General features: G+C 43.6%; 1 protein-coding gene across 6 annotated transcripts in view; it reads left to right on the plus strand.

Annotated features, from left to right (window-relative positions):
• osbpl9 (oxysterol binding protein-like 9) overlaps nt 1-14,656 on the plus strand; it is a 38,321-nt gene extending 23,665 nt beyond the window's left edge. For 5 of the 6 annotated variants that reach the window (XM_082524169.1, XM_082524167.1, XM_082524170.1 and 2 more), the window contains 18 exons: nt 820-849; nt 940-990; nt 1,492-1,530; nt 5,249-5,339; nt 6,030-6,134; nt 8,713-8,872; nt 9,030-9,142; nt 9,284-9,402; nt 9,516-9,601; nt 9,689-9,869; nt 10,019-10,103; nt 10,261-10,371; nt 10,454-10,517; nt 10,608-10,748; nt 10,846-10,924; nt 11,019-11,110; nt 11,199-11,334; nt 12,678-14,656. In XM_082524169.1, coding sequence (XP_082380295.1) covers nt 820-849; nt 940-990; nt 1,492-1,530; nt 5,249-5,339; nt 6,030-6,134; nt 8,713-8,872; nt 9,030-9,142; nt 9,284-9,402; nt 9,516-9,601; nt 9,689-9,869; nt 10,019-10,103; nt 10,261-10,371; nt 10,454-10,517; nt 10,608-10,748; nt 10,846-10,924; nt 11,019-11,110; nt 11,199-11,334; nt 12,678-12,752 — 1,758 coding nt within the window. In that variant the 3' untranslated portion in view covers nt 12,753-14,656. The remainder of the gene's footprint in view (nt 1-819; nt 850-939; nt 991-1,491; nt 1,531-5,248; nt 5,340-6,029; nt 6,135-8,712; nt 8,873-9,029; nt 9,143-9,283; nt 9,403-9,515; nt 9,602-9,688; nt 9,870-10,018; nt 10,104-10,260; nt 10,372-10,453; nt 10,518-10,607; nt 10,749-10,845; nt 10,925-11,018; nt 11,111-11,198; nt 11,335-12,677) is intronic. The other variant, XM_082524165.1, reaches the window with a different exon arrangement.
• Nucleotides 14,657-15,966: the final 1,310 nt, after the last annotated feature.

Below are 15,966 nucleotides of genomic sequence, written 5' to 3' on the forward strand. Positions count from 1 at the left end.
CATTGTTGGAAACTGCGCTGGGCCGCGCTATGAATTCTGGGACACAGCTGCTTCTTCTTCTTCTTCTTCTTCGGGGTTTAACGGTAGCTGACATCCTTGTACATGCAATGCTGCCATCTTCTGTTTCAGTCCGTTATTACACTCTTAAATCCTGCCACTTATTCCTGCGTCTTTTGTGATCGTACAAAGTTTCAAACGACGCGTCGACTATTAAATCAGTCGTCGACGATTTTGATAGTCGACGTAATCGTGACTAGTCGACAAATCGTGGCAGCCCTACAAAGGACCCGTCTGTTCTCCAGTGTTGCTTTAAGCTTAACCAAAACTTGCCACCACCTCTACTCACACCATAGGTTGCCCTCAGCTTGGACCGAGCTGCTGGCGACTGCGAGGCTGATCGATTCAGTAGTTCAGTTTTTTAGTTTGTGGTTCATTTTCTCAGTCACTTAACTGACTAATGGACAATTTAAGAAGTACATGATGTAAAAAGGGGACTATTGTTCAAACTACAATCTTCCTTTCTCTGTAGCGCCTCTCAGGCCCGGTCAGTTCTCCGAGATGATCTTCTAATGTTTGAAGATTAGAGGTGTAAACGTTTAACCTTCAGGGCGTCGCACTAGCCTCTGGGGTTATATGTCCACTTCCTCTTTGAGTTTAACACCAGCTTTTGGTCACTTTACCTGGTTGCTTGTGCCGACTGCATCAAACCTTTCACAGCTGGAGTTTCAAGCCCCGGCTGAAGCCAGTCAGGCGTCATTACTCGCATCAGTATTTCTGCTCTTTAACCTCATTTTTTACTTCTTTCTGTTCTTTCGACAGAAAATTGAACATTTGAAGGAGACTACTTGTGTAAGTCAGAGAATGAACACATTTTCCTTCCTGTTGGGTTTAGAAGTCACTTCCTTCCTAATTAATTGCTCTGTGATTTTTCCCTTTCAGAGTATGGTAGAGTCCATCAAGCACTGTATTGTACTGCTGCAGATTGCCAAGGTAAGCACAGCACGAGTCCGCTCTCTGCAGTTTGCCATTTCTTCATAACCATTGTTCTTGTGAAACCACATGAGTGTGCACTGTGTTACCTCGCATCCCTGGGGTAGTTCCCTGCTTACACTTGCTATCTGGGTCGGTGGTTGGTGAGGGTGTTGTCCAGTGTTCGTTTCATCACATGTTCTGTTCAGCCTTCTGAAAGGAAGTGGAGCAATCGTTTCTGCTTTGTTAGCTGTTTGATAAGGAAAGCAAAAAACACACACGTGGATTATCTCACACAGTAGTGCAATCCTGTCGTTTTCACTACTGAAAGAAGTGGCAAGTCTGGATTTGACCGTGTGATGAAAGGATCGCTGTATGTGGCAGCTTGGGGAAAGTTTTGGAGCTTAACGCGAGAGACCCGGGCCTCGTTTGCACCGCGGCAGATGCTCGCGATGCTTTTATGAAATGACTCTTGAACCTTCACATACAATGAGTCTAACACTGTCTTCTTAAAATTTTAAGGACCAAAGTAACGAACAGCAACACGCAAACGGACCTATAGTAAGTTTGACCCTTTCTGTCCATGACAAAAGTCGAAATCAAACAAACTGCTAACTTTCTTTTCTCGCTTAATAGACTCTCTCCTGTTAGACCAGCAGATGTACAGATCTGTTTAGTGCATGCAGTCTAATTTGGGTCTAAGCTTTCCTTCATGTTTCCTGCTGCCTTCTTCTTAATTAAATCAATATCTTCCTCTAAAATCTAATATTTATTTATTTTGTAACTATTTTTCCTTCATGAAGACATGAAATGTATATGTGCAAATGGTGCTACACAAAATGCACATTGAGTGTATATTAGTACATCTCAAAAATGTCAAGTATTGTGAAAAGTTTATCATTTTATTCAAAAAGGTAAACATTCATGTAAATGTTAGTATTTTGTTGACGATGGCCTATAACTGTTATTCAGTTCCTCAAATTATTGAAGTATTTCATTTTCAGTGTGAGTAAATTACTCTTCACTCTTAGTTTAGTAACCACAGTCGTTGGGAAGAACGCTGACTCGACAGCTGTCCAGATGAAGATCGAGTTTATGCCACAGCAAAGCTGTTTTGAAGCATGTTAATGGAAAGTGTGGTAGGAACAGTTGCACAAGCAGTAGCAATTACCTGAGCCGTGAGTGGATTGTCAGGAAAAGCGGACGGCGTCCACTCTTTAGGTAAGAGCGTTTCTAAACTCAAGCCATATATCTGATGGACCGCATACAGCTGCTTTAATCTTAAGTGGACCAGGAAAATTCCCCTTTCTGCCGCTGCACAGTTAATCCCAGAGATATCGCAATCTAAGGAAAAGAAGTGCAGTGGTAACAGTGGGTCATTTTTCCACACGATGGAGAAATGCTGCTGAAAGAAATTGATTAGCATAACTGTGTGGGCTCGTATTGTAAAGTGTAAATTCAGCTCATTGCCCAGACAGTGAGTTTTATTAATGAGCAAAGTCAGTTTATTTTCCTTTTCCCTTTTTGTTTCTTTGCTGCGGTCACATTTTTAGGGTGATTTTAGGGTGCCGTGCCGTCTGCTGGTGATGGTTGATCCACTGTGTTTTATCCACACTGTGGACAAGAGTGCGTCTGCCATTGTTCAAGAGGAATAGGAGAAACCCCAAAAATACAGATGATGTTCAGTGTAGTGTATAAGTCGGCATATGGAGATCCTTTTTGTTTGATCTGAGGAAGCCTTCTAATAATTTGACATACTGGCTGTTTGTAGCTGATAAAGGCCTGAAATATCTCACTTTACAGAATATATGAAAGTTTATCTCTTTAAATTAAATTATGAAAAATAAACCTTTACACAATACTCGGTGTTCTGAGATGCACTAGTGTAAGTGCACATGGGACACGTGTGATCGCATGCCTGCGTATACAAGTGTTGCCCATCACTTGTGGGGCAGGGATAGCTCAGTAGGTAAAGTGGTCGCCCCATGATCGGAAGGTCGGCGGTTCGAATCCACTTAACGGCTACCCTGAGGTACCCCTGAGCAAGGTACCGTCCCTACACACTGCTCCCCGGGCGCCTGCTTAGTGGGCTGCCCACTGCTTCACTGAGTGAATGGGTCAAATGCAGAGAAAAACAAGTAATTTCCCCATGGGGATCAATAAAGTATCCATTATTATTATTATTATTATTCACTTACTAATTAGAGGAATCGAAGTCACCATTGATCGGTCATTGTCACACTGCCTGCTTATTGAACCACTGAGCACTAATAGCTGGAAAGCCGTGCAGAAAGCACTCCTGGGCTTCTGCAGATATTCGTGTTGAAGGCCACGACAGGATTTACGCACGTTTTGAACCACTAAAGCTTTCAGCAGTAAGAGTTCCTGTTAACTGTTTTTCAAAATAAAACGGCTCTAAAAATGACCAGACCTAAAAAGGCGATAAAACATGACACAGTTGTTATGACCTAATACCAGATTATGTGTCTCATGTATACTAATGACTACTAATTATTGACCTGCAAAATAAATCAACTGAAGGTGGATATCACTACTTCCATCTTTGGAAAAAGCAAAGGATCGAGAAGTGTTTGTAGATCGTTTAATACAACACAACCTCCCACTTTAAGCAAGACCTCCGCGTAAGCCGGCTAGCTCACAGGACTGCATTGATCTTACAGCTGGCTTAATCTCTTATCATTAAGTATAGTATTATGTAGTATAAATAGCACAGCGAAAGCTCTGCCTATGCACATACCTGCACGTGCCACCTTTGTATGCCATAGGCTTTCCACTAATCGTACCTCTGCTGAATGTCTGTCACTGCCTGCACAGCAGTGATGCATGCACCGTAGGCCTTTGTTTAAGATGCTCCAGGCGTCAGCAGCACGTTTGACCCTGTCAAACTGCACTGCCTGGGGAATTGCTGCAAAGTGCAAGAATCATTTAAACCAAGCTCACGAGAAGCATGTTCAGTAGTTATGTCAAAATAATTTATGTGCTGTGGGTGGCTGAGGGGTTGCACTGCTGCGAGAGCTGCTCATTGCATTAATATTGCATTCACTTGGAGGGGTAGAGAGGTTATTGATCATTAGAGTTTAAAACCCTTTTTAGCTTTTTTTGATGACCTTGCTCTTCACATGCTTTTTTCCTCTCATGTCGTGCTTGCATAGCCATAGGCTGGTCCGTATACATAATTGGATCTAATTAGAAGCCGTCGAGTTACGTTTATGAAGGCATGTGGACGCTGGAACCATTAGAAGGAGAAAGAACAGAACAGACGCAGGAAGTTTGGAGATAGGAGGGCAAATCCTTGACCTCTGACTGTATCTTTTTTGTTTAGCGTTTAGATAAAGGTTTATTGTCAGTTATCTTGACCTATAAACGGAGAAAAACAAGGTCAGTGTAATTCCTATAACTCAGTTCAGTAAAAACCTCACGTCACACCTCGGCCTAATCTCACAGCCGTAACACGAAGTCGCTGCGTTCCTGTTGAGCTCAGATTATCTCAAAATAGAGAAAAGGTGTAGAAGTCAGAAACTGCAGGTCAGGTTTGCGTTATAATGTCACTAAATGTTGTTTCCTGGCGGTGAGCTGTTGGGGAACGAGGGGCGAGATATTTTTGGTGTATCTCGTGTGGTTGCTGGTGTTCCTGTCAGATGGGTCGTTGGGGCTGTGACCACATGGTGTCGACAGGCTGCTGTTTGTATGCATGCAGCGTTTGCCACGAATCAAGGCAGGCCTCTACAAATGATTACTACTGTAGTGTTTATTAACCCCCCCCGACCCCCCCCAGGCCTTTTTAAAGAAGAAACAGGCTGCTCAGATGTCAAGAGTCAACGTTAGCAGTTGTGTAGAGCTACTCCTAGCGTTTGCATGTCAAGCTGTGTTGTTGGTTTCATATTGATTGCATTAATTAAGCTTGGCAACGCCGCTCTTTCCAGGAAATCAAGTGCGAGGAAATTGATCTGCGCCGGCTGGATGGTGCATTGTTTAGTTCGCTCTTCACATAGGTGCACAGAGTTGTGATCAGGTCATACTGTTCCCCTTCTGGGTTTGAGAGGATAAAGGAGCAGGTGGATCCTTGCAGAGTAGGACTGTTTCTGAACTAAAAGCCAAACTGCTTTCGATTTAGTTTTTTCTAAACCAGTAAGCAGGCTGTGTGTGTGTGTGTGTGTGTGTGTGTGTGTGTGTGTGTGTGTGTGAGATTGTTGCAGCAAAGCTCTGATGTCGTTTTTTGTTGTAAAGGGCATCGTTGTGTTTGTTTTTTTTCCTCCAGAGCACCATCAACCCAGTGGATGGGATCTACCAGCCCCCTCTGGACACTCCAGCGGTGAACACAATGCCAACACAGACAACACTACCCCCAGGTACATCTGCCTCCCCAACATGTGGCAGACATTTAAAAGTAACAGCTGTCACTTACTGTGTTGAGACATGCTGAGAGGTTGTTGGTGTTATATACTTAAAGGTGACAGCAGCTCCCCCTGTGGTTGGGATTGGAATCGCAGAACCGTTAGAGAAATGTGTCAAATCTGTCGATGTTCTGTCCTTGGATGACATTTGAAATTATGTTTCAGCTGCAACTGGAAACATGTTCTAGTGTGACAGTACCATCACCAGTATTGATAAATATTCTTAATAGTCTCTCAGTATTTGAAGGTAAACCTTCACACAGGGTTTAGCAGCATTATTCCCTCTCTTCTTCTCCTTCTTTTAAATTAAGGATCTGTGTTGAAGCAGATTCCTGTTTTGTGGGCTAATATGGTTTATCCACTCAACAAGAATCCTCACATGTCTTGACTGAACTCTGACTAAATCTTTGGCTATTTCAGTCAGATGACTATGACTAGACTAAAAAAAAAAAAGGCTATAAAATCAGCAGTGCGAAGTAGGCCGTTCTAATTTTGGTCTCTTATAATAGACGGTGTAATCCCCGCTCACAGATGAAGCTTCTGTCTGCAGCGTCCTGCCACGTGGCATGAGATGCTGCTTTTAATGGGGTCTGGCTTCGTTTCGAGGCTTCGGCGCTAACTCTGCTTTCTCTCCGTTTGATGAAGACGCGTCTCAGGTGTGCAAATCAGACCAACGACCCTCCACGTTACCTGTTGGTCCCGTCGTCACAGTGATGGGCAGTCTGCAGACCCCGACTCCCAACAGCACAGGTGAATTCAATTCAGTGTCATGAACTGGACTAATTTTTGTGAAATGCTGAAATGGCTATATGTTATTGAAACGGGTTCCTCATACTGCCGAGCAGCCCAATCAGCAGGTTAGAGTCTGTTTAGTTATTTTGTTGTTGTTGTAGCTGTGTGATCTGTAAACTGCACACAACCTTTTTTAATGGTAAACAGTGGACAGAAGAATGTGTTTCCCTGAGGACATGGTAACCACAGGGAAACCAGGTATGATACTGACGATCTGTTGATGAAAAGTTCAAGCTTTCATACTCGGACTCTTCGTGCACTATCAGGAGTTAAGCAGCCAAACTTGGCACCCTGATGGGTTTTATTTAGATCGCTTGTTATGATGTTGTTTAGGAGCCACCAAACAATGGACTACAATCACATAGCAAACAGTACAGTAGCATGGACATGTAATAGTAGATTTAAGGTGATTTGGGTGAAATGTGTTTACATAATTTGATGCCACTGCCCCCCAGTGGCCAAAAAAGATCCTTTTTTTTTTTCATTTCATTCTTGACCTTCAAACAATTACTTTAAATGACATTTAGTGCCGTCTTTGTCTATTTGTAGCAGGGCTGCCACAAACGATTTTGTTGATAGTCGATTAATCAGATCATCATCCATTGGACATACAGCGTACAGCTTATTGCACCAGCAGCATCTGCTCTTATCTAACTATCATTAGCTTACAGCTTGAAGTGTTTAAGGTCTGTGCTAACTAAAAATAAAGACAAGATGTTTATTAAATTGTAATGAAATTTGCAGATTGTTTCGGTGAAGTTTAATAAACTCCTTGCTATCTAAAATATAACAGGACACCGGAGTAAATTCTGGAGCATCTCACACTTCTGATAATCAGCTGTCTGCTTGACGTTTATTCAGCTGTGTAAAAACTATAACTTTAATCTCAGCCAAACCGATTTACTCAGGAACAAATAAAATACTAAAAAAAAGCCAAACAATAACATTTTAAGTTATCTAAGTGACTCGTATATCATGTTTAACCGGAGTAGCGAAAGATGGCGGGGATCTAAAAATTATGTGCCGGGAGTCTGGTGTTTTTCGCCGGCTCTAGTGAGCCTTGAACCCGGGTTAGCTATCGAGCTGGTGGTTAACAGACGACGGAGCACTTTTACACAAATATGTGATGTCTTGATAAACAGAGCAGATATTAGTTTACACAGCTACATTCTTACCTGAAAATATGTTAAAAGTTTATTTTGTGACCCAGAAAGAGGAATAAGAGTGATATTAAAACTTAGGAGCTGCCGCCATTGTTGGAAACTGGAATTGGCTGAGCTATGAATTCTGGGATAGGTTGGGCCACGAAGGACACGCCCGACCCATCCTTCAAATCTGGGGAAAAGGAGGACATATTTGTCGGCCTTATTTGGAGGAGTCTTCGAATTTGCGAAGCCTTCGTCACGTCACTGTAACGTGATCGGCCTCCTAATGCGGCGTCCAAAGGATGCGGCCCCTGAATTTGGACACTAGTGATGTGCGGATCGATACTGAAATATCGATTCCTCAGATACCAGTCGTTTATGTTCTAGAATCATAAGACAATTAAAACAAACAATAAAACAGGACAACAAACAATAGGTAACAACACAACAAGCTAGACCAGCCAACTAGTTAGAATCAAAAGCCAAAGTAAAAAGATGAGTTTTAAGACGTGATTTAAAAGACTGGATCGACTCGGCAGTACGAACATGAACAGGGAGGTTATTCCAGAGGTGCCACGGATGCAAAGGCCCGGTCACCTCTCGACTTCATTCGAGACCCAGGTTGTGCTAGGAGCCTGTGATTGGACGATGTAAGTGCTCAGAAAGATAGCTGGGTGCTAAATTATTCAGAATTTTAAAAGTGAACAAAAGACTTTTAAAATCTATGCGATATTTAACAGGGACCCAATGTAGTTTGGTTAAAATTGGAGCGAATCGTTCATAGATTCTCGTACCTGTTAAAAGACGCGCAGCTGCATTTTGAATTAACTGAAGCCGGTAAAGAGAAGACTCTTAAATCCTGCTACTTATTCCTGCATCTTTAGGATCTTACAGTCGACCAGTCTATTAAATTTGTCATCGACATAATCGTGGCAGTCCTAATTTGTTTTACTGCAGTTTTACAGGTTACAGGTCGTTAACAAAAATGCTATTTTTAGGAGCATTTTGAGGCTCGTGTGTTTTGTTAAATGCGTGAAAGCGTGCCACTGAACGCAAGTTAAAATGAGCAGAAAGCAGACAGGCTGCATGCTTGAGAGTACTGTCAATACGCTCTGCAGAGAAAGTCTTCACTGTGTTAAGTCGGCTTATTGGTGCCGAGCACATCCTGCTGAACAGCAGAGCTGGGAAACGGGGGCTCCAGTTGAACAATATAATGTTGATTTCATCACCATGGCATCGTGTAGGGCAGGCGCCGGCGAGCTTCTGCATCAACAGAGGCCTTTTGGCTCCTCCTACCAAACAGACAGGCGGATGACAGATGTATGTATGAGTGGGCTGATGGCGTGAGGCACACCGTTCGATTACATTTTTTTCATGTGTGTGTTTTTTAGGGAGTGGCCCGTCAGGCCCCAGCAGCGGTGTCGCCTCCCCGGCTCACATCCCCCTCCCCTCACACTCGGTGCCAGACTTCTCCTACTCCTCCAGTGAGGACGAATTCTATGACGCCGATGAGTTTTACCAGAGCAACACTTCCCCCAAACACTGCATAGAGTGAGTACAGCAGCAAGAAATATTCTGCTTGGATTGAATAAAAATCCAACAGCATGAGCATTTGCAATCTGAGAAGTTTGCCTCTTGTTTTATATTTATTCTTTATCCCCTTTATCTCTATTGCTTCCTGCTTCCTTGCTCCTCCTCCTGCACCCAGTCCCTCAGGGCCTCCAGCTGCCTCGCCCCTTACTAACGAAGAAACTGCTCTGAAACGACCCAACACTACAGAGTCCCTCAACTCTTCGATGTCCAATGGCACCACAGACACGGGTAAAAAGGGAAATAATCACGAGACACCTGATCACATCGCAGCTGATTGTCCCTCACTGATTAAACTCTAAGCATGAGGCGTTATTTAAATCATATTTTACTACATGATGGTGAAATATGTGGCTCTGCTCTTGTCCTCAGACCAGTTTGACTGTCACGATGACCGTGACGACGACGGTGAAAGGGAGTCTGTGGAAGAGCACAAGAGCGTCATCATGCATTTGCTGTCTCAAGTTCGACTGGGCATGGACCTCACAAAGGTCAGGACCTCTTAGCGTCTTAGCCGCCCTAATTGTTCCGTCGCGGCGTTTCGCTCTCCAGCGCTGTCGGTGTAAGGTTTTCTTTTTTAACAACACTTCACTGTATTTCCCAGGTGGTCCTGCCTACCTTCATCCTAGAAAGAAGGTCTTTGTTAGAAATGTATGCAGATTTCTTTGCACACCCCGACTTATTTGTAAGGTACGTACCATTTCAGCTGTTTATCATCATGCACACTCTGGCATGAGGGTAGGCCGTCATTCAGTACTTGTTTCTTTTACTCGCTAGTATCGCTGAGCAGCCAGAGCCCAGGGAGCGGATGGTGCAGGTGGTGAGGTGGTACCTGTCGGCTTTCCATGCCGGAAGGAAAGGCTCAGTGGCCAAGAAACCGTACAACCCAATCCTAGGAGAAGTCTTCTACTGCCACTGGGATCTTCCCAGCGAGACAGAGGAGCCTTCGCCACCTACGGTGAGGCCGTTTGTCACTGCGGTCAAGTAGATTTTTGATCCAGTAATAATTTCAATTATTACTTTTACAAGTTCCTGAATCGTCGATCTGCAGTTCTAACCAAGAATCACAATCCTGCTCTCAATGTGCTTCGTTCTCGCACGTTTCAGGAGACGGTATCAGAAGGCCCGGTTCCCTGGGCTTCATCCAACAGCGTGTCTTTTGTGGCAGAGCAGGTCTCTCACCACCCGCCCAGTAAGTGTAAACGCAGAATTGCTCATTACATGTAGATCCAGAAGGGTGTGGCGGAGGCTTTAGAAAAGTAAAAATGTTTGGGTTTTATTTTCTGCACGATCGCTGATGTGTTGCTGTTTTTGCACCACTAATTATTTCCTGCATTTTTCCCCTGTAGTTTCTGCGTTCTACGCCGAGTGCTTAAGTAGGAAGATCCAGTTCAACGCTCACATCTGGACTAAATCTAAGTTTCTGGGCATGTCCATAGGCGTCCACAACATCGGCCAAGGTACACTAAGCTCTGCCTTATATTCTCTGATGAGTGTGATTCAGTGAATCTTTGTGTTAAGTGACCTCTGGCCTCTCTCCAGGCTGCGTGTCATGTTTGGAGCACGATGAGCATTACATTCTCACCTTTCCTAACGGATATGGCAGGTAGGTGCCGTTAACGCGTCCCTGTGCTCGCCTGTGTCATCGCTCAGTCGGTCGTTACTTTGTTTCGCTGACCTACGCCTGTCTGTCCAGGTCGATCCTCACTGTGCCGTGGGTGGAGCTTGGTGGAGAGTGCAACATCTCCTGCTCCAAGTCGGGCTACAGCGCTAACATCGTGTTCCACACCAAACCCTTCTATGGTGGAAAGAAGCACAGAATCACTGCAGAGATCTTGTAAGAGCCATGTGGTTATATCACATTATTTAAGGATTGCTGAGAGTCTGCTCTTTAATACACAAGATGACATCTGGGTTTGGTTCCGTCCCTGCAGTTCACCAAACGACAAGAAGTCTTTCTGCTCCATTGAGGGAGAGTGGAACGGAGTCATGTATGCTAAATGGGCGACTGGAGTGAGTCCTTTGTTTTATTTACGTTACAAAATGTAGGAAATCACTACCTTAAATGAATTAATACGTGTGTGAACGTGTTTTCATATGTTTCTAGGAGAACACGGTGTTCATAGACACTAAGAAGATGGGCATCGTTAAGAAGAGAGTGAGGAAGCTGGAAGACCAGCTCGAGTACGAGTCTCGAAGGTGAGGAGAGGATCAGTGTCGGACCTCAGCCGTCTCACGGGATCCTTTAACTCTAAATGTTTGACTTTCAAACTTTTACCCCTTTTAGACTGTGGAAGGATGTGACTCTGAACCTGAAGATAAAAGACATCGATGCAGCGACAGAAGCCAAGCACCGGTTGGAGGAGAAACAGAGAGCTGAAGCCAGAGAGAGGAAGGAGAAGGAGCAGCAGTGGGAGACCAGGGTGAGGATTTCCTTAGCGTACCATGGGATCTGAGTATTATGGGCAATATAGCTTTAAAATTCTGTCAGGATATTTGCAGTGTGGCTCCAAAGTGTAGTGTTTTACACAAATGCATGTGAAAGGTTGCTGGTTTGATTCCAGCTTGAGACACAAATCACTTGTAGGCTGCATCAGAAAGAGCAACCAGACTAAAACGTGCAGAGCTACCCGCTGCAGGTACCAGGGAGCAGCTGAAAGTAGCTTCATTTCAAGGAAATGTACAACAATCATATTTATGACAATAAAAGGAAGATGCTGAGCAACATTTTATCTGTGAGTGCAGCTTTCAGGCAGCAGCAGCATTTATTAGTGCAAACAACACGAAGGACGCTTTCTATCCTTCTTTTCCAATGAGCTGCTGTCATCCATGACACACCACCCACTTAACGTGGAATCTATCGCCACAAAGCGTTATAGTGCAGCAGTAGTGACACAGCAATATATCCAGTGAGGTGGGGGTGGCTGTAGCTCAGGAGGTGGAGCAGGTCATCTACTTATCGGAAGGTTGGTGGTTTGATTTCATGCCAAACATCCTCGGGCAAGATGCTAACCCCAGGTTTCTCTCTGATGCAGCCATTGGAGTGCGAGTGTTAAGCATGGAATCAAGTGCTTGTATGACGGGTGCGACTGGGTGAATGAGGCATGTTGTATGTAGAGTAGAAAAGCATTATAGAAGAACCAGCTCATTGCACAAAACACACCCGGGTAATGTTTTCCGTGGAACGTTTAAGGAAAAGTAACAACAACCGGATATTAGGTCAAGCTTTTTGACCAGGCATCAGGAATTTCTATTCACCGTTTGATCCTCCTGACTTGTGGAGTGCAGCTAGTTAGCGGATGTGTTTGGGTCAGGCGTCACTATCTGCTAGTGTCCCCTGTTTTGTAGCCTGGTTATATTCAGCAGTCTGCTTTTTGTCTGCAGTGGTGAAACGAGGTTGTTACTAGTTTAGTGGAACAGTTTTCTTGCATCATTTGCAAAATCCCGTGCATGAGCACCGTGCATGAGCACCGTGCATGAGCACCGTGCATGAATCCTGCACTTTCCCAGAACCAAATAGCCATCAGAGGCTAACACGAGTCTCTCTCTGAGCTTGTGTCGTCGTCATGGACACTAAGGAAAGTAAACACACGGTGTATTTGACATATCGCAGCCATAACTGTCGTGGCAATGGAAGCGAAGCCTTCTCCGTACCGCAAACTTTAAATTCCACACATCTCAGAGAGATCAGTGACAACATTGTAATTTTACTTTCAGAAATACTTCAGATATCGAGTATAATTCTCATTGCTCTGTGTTTCTGTAGCTATTCCACGAGGACGGCGAGTGCTGGGTCTACGACGAGCCGCTATTAAAGAGATTAGCCTCCCAGAGGCACTGAGAAGAGCGCGCCGCACTCGGATGCATCAAGAATGCACACACAACAGAGTCTTCATAAGAACTCTTTTGCAGAAACCACTTGTTATTCAAGCCTTGGAATGACTGATGATTGAATCTCTACACTGCTTTGCATTTGACTGTAAAACAATATGGAAATGAATGAAAAGCATCAAAGATGTAACATGAATATTAGTAAAGCTCCTCTCCTTATTTGGTCAGTCTCTCATCCACTGATACCCGCCACCTGCCAACATGAGACTCAGCAGCACAGAGTGGAGAGGTCACGTGCCTCCCGCTCATCCACACCCTTCAGCAGCTCCACAGGATGAGCCAGAGCAACACTCCTTTCCTACATCTATAGTTTTTTGCTGGGGGGGTGGGGGTCTGTGGTCAATGGTGTTTGGCTCAAGTAATAGCACGAGAAATAAAACGGCGCTCTACATCTCAGGGAATCTGGTGACTGAGGAAAGAAAGCTGGTGCCCCCACCCAGAGTCTGACAGCCTTATAACGGTGGAACGGATGAATCTTAAAGGGGCGGGAGAGGAAAATCTCTGCTTGCCTGCAACTAGTTAGAACTGTTTATATATAGATATACATATGATGGATATATAAATATATATTCTTTTTTTATTTCTAATGCTCTTATTGTTTATTTTTCTTTGCGGCAATAGTGTAAAAACATATTTGAGGATCTGAACCTGAACCTTTACATCCTTAGGAGTCATTCCATTTAGCCTTTTAATGTTTCGTTCCCATTTCAGAGTTACCTTTGCCACCCATTTGGATCACTCTCGCTGTTCTGTGTCTCGAGTATTATCCAGAAACGAAGCCCTGCAGAAAGCCATAGCATCTAAACGCTGATTTCGGGAGTTGTGGCTGATTTCAAATATGCAATACTGATAGAAAAAACAAAGTTTGCCTGTGGGAGGACAAATTCTGTCCATTATGCCAAAAAAAAGGTTTAGAGAAAAGGCTGAAGGGACTTTTGTCTGGACAGAGACCAAAACAGTCTTCTGAGAAGGTTTTGAAGGCATTTATGAACAAATGATTGTTTACATACTTTTGTCTTTCTGGACAGCAGGTCCATGAAGAGGACGTAAAGCTCGAACTGAGTCTGTAAAGTCTGGTTTTGTTCTCGTTTTCCCTTCAGATCAGAGTGGGGCGCCTCGTTATTCGCTTGCACGTTGTCGGAGTGCGAAGAGCGAAAACGTGAGACGGCCTTTAAAAACACTGGTGCACTTTCATAGTGCTGCTACAGTCCAGACGTTGTTCTGCTGGTTGAATCTTCTGTTTTCCAAGTTTCAGAACCACATATTTATCCTGCTGTACACCCCCAGCTTTGTTGAACCATTGTTCTTTCTCTTATTTGCAGCTGCATCGGTTGGATCTGAATGCAATGGTAGTTGGATGAGATGAAGAAATAAAAATATATTTATCTTTGCCTGAAAATGCGGTAGCAAGCTCACAACAGCCCCCCTGTTGACCCCCTTCTTTTTTTAATCTTTGTGATTTGATTATTGTATCTCCTAAATATTTGGCCATTGTGTTCAGTGAGACCCTTTAAGCCATATATTCATGTATCTGGTGAAGGGATCTGCAGAGACGAGCATATAGTTGGTGCTGTATGCAAAACCAGCGAAACGCTTGTTGAATTGAATTCATCAGAATCAGACAAAAATGCCTTTTGAAAATAATCAACATGAAGGATTCTAAGAAATTTCTTTGTATTTTTTTCCCATGTTTTGTGTTTGTGGAGGCCTCGCCATTCATTTCAGTTCTGCTCAGTATTGCCTGATAGAGAGCAATCAAAACAAATGTATTTTTTATTTCCTTCTCATCATAACCATTGATTGTATCCAATTCTCCTGTTTATTGATGCAAAATATTAAATCTCCATGAGTTTACTCCTGTGAGCTTTTTGTCATGCTTCCCCTCAAATCACGCTGGTGCCGTGTTGGACCGCCTTTTCCTGTTTTGTGGGTAGATTCACCGAGGTGTGGGAAGCATTCCTCAAGGGACTTTGGTCCATATGGACATGATGGTATCACACAGTTGACGTGTGGCATTAACTAGGCATTTCCAGCTAAACACCTGCTGCTCACTATGTGTTTTCTCTTTTTCAGTCGGACTCTAAACCCCAGAGATGTTTGGTTTACTTGAAGTGACACGAAGTCTGTTTATTCAGCCTCGTAGGTTATCAGGGGACTGCTTTTGAGCCTAGTGTACGTATCCTGTCACCTCCAGGATCAAACGTATAACTATTTATTAAACACCCAGCTATCAAAAATATCTGAGCTCTGTTGATTTTAGCAGTTTGATTAAGCATTTTTTTTAAATTGCCCCTTTGGTGCACTTAGCGTGGTGGAAATGCTACACCCCGCTCCAGTCTATATTTGCGCACTCAGTTTGTTGACATCTTTTTATTCTCAGAAGAGCGTGGCCCTTCTTCCACCTCACTGCGCTCTTTATCGGCAGGGAATTCAAAAACACTTGTGCAAGTGTCGAGGGACTTTAAAAATAGAACCTGACACGAGGCGCGTCTGCGAGGTGGGACCTGCAGATTAAATAATAATGCAGGACACAGTGTGCCTGCAGGCTCCAGCAGGAGGAGGTTGTTCAAGAAAGTTACATTAATTTAAGAAGCAAACAGACTAATGTGAGGATTTTTTGGATCAGTCTGGGTACTTTGACTCCTACATTATGGAAAAATACGTTTTTCAATCCATAATAGTGAAAATTAACATTGGGATCTAAAATTTCACCTCAGTTAATGCAGATTTTTTACATATACTGGTCACCCTTGCTTTTCTATCTCAGCCTTTTAATAATAATTTTTTTAAAAGGCTTTTTGATTACACTGTGTAACACAGTTTTAGTACCTGTGTACTTGTTTGTGCCTCAAAGAGGAAGCATGTGATAGAGAGGAACTGTGGTTCTGTATGAAGAGGGTGATGCAGTATGAAGAAAAGAAAAGTCCTGTTTCTCTTCATTAAGTATCCTGGTAAACGGTGGGCTTGCAAGCCCAGAGAGTGTCTGGCTGATCCTGAACCACTGAAAAACTCTGCCATCTATGATGGTACACAAGATGATTTACATGTGGTTGCTAAAAAGAGACTAAACATATGGCACCAACAGCCTGTAGGGTGAGAAGATGAAACAGTAAGACAAATAATACAGAGGTGATTATGTCAAAAACACCAGGGAATAGGTAACT

Source organism: Aulonocara stuartgranti, assembly GCF_965226115.1.
Source record: "Aulonocara stuartgranti genome assembly, chromosome: 23".
Classification (NCBI taxonomy): Eukaryota; Metazoa; Chordata; class Actinopteri; order Cichliformes; family Cichlidae; genus Aulonocara; species Aulonocara stuartgranti.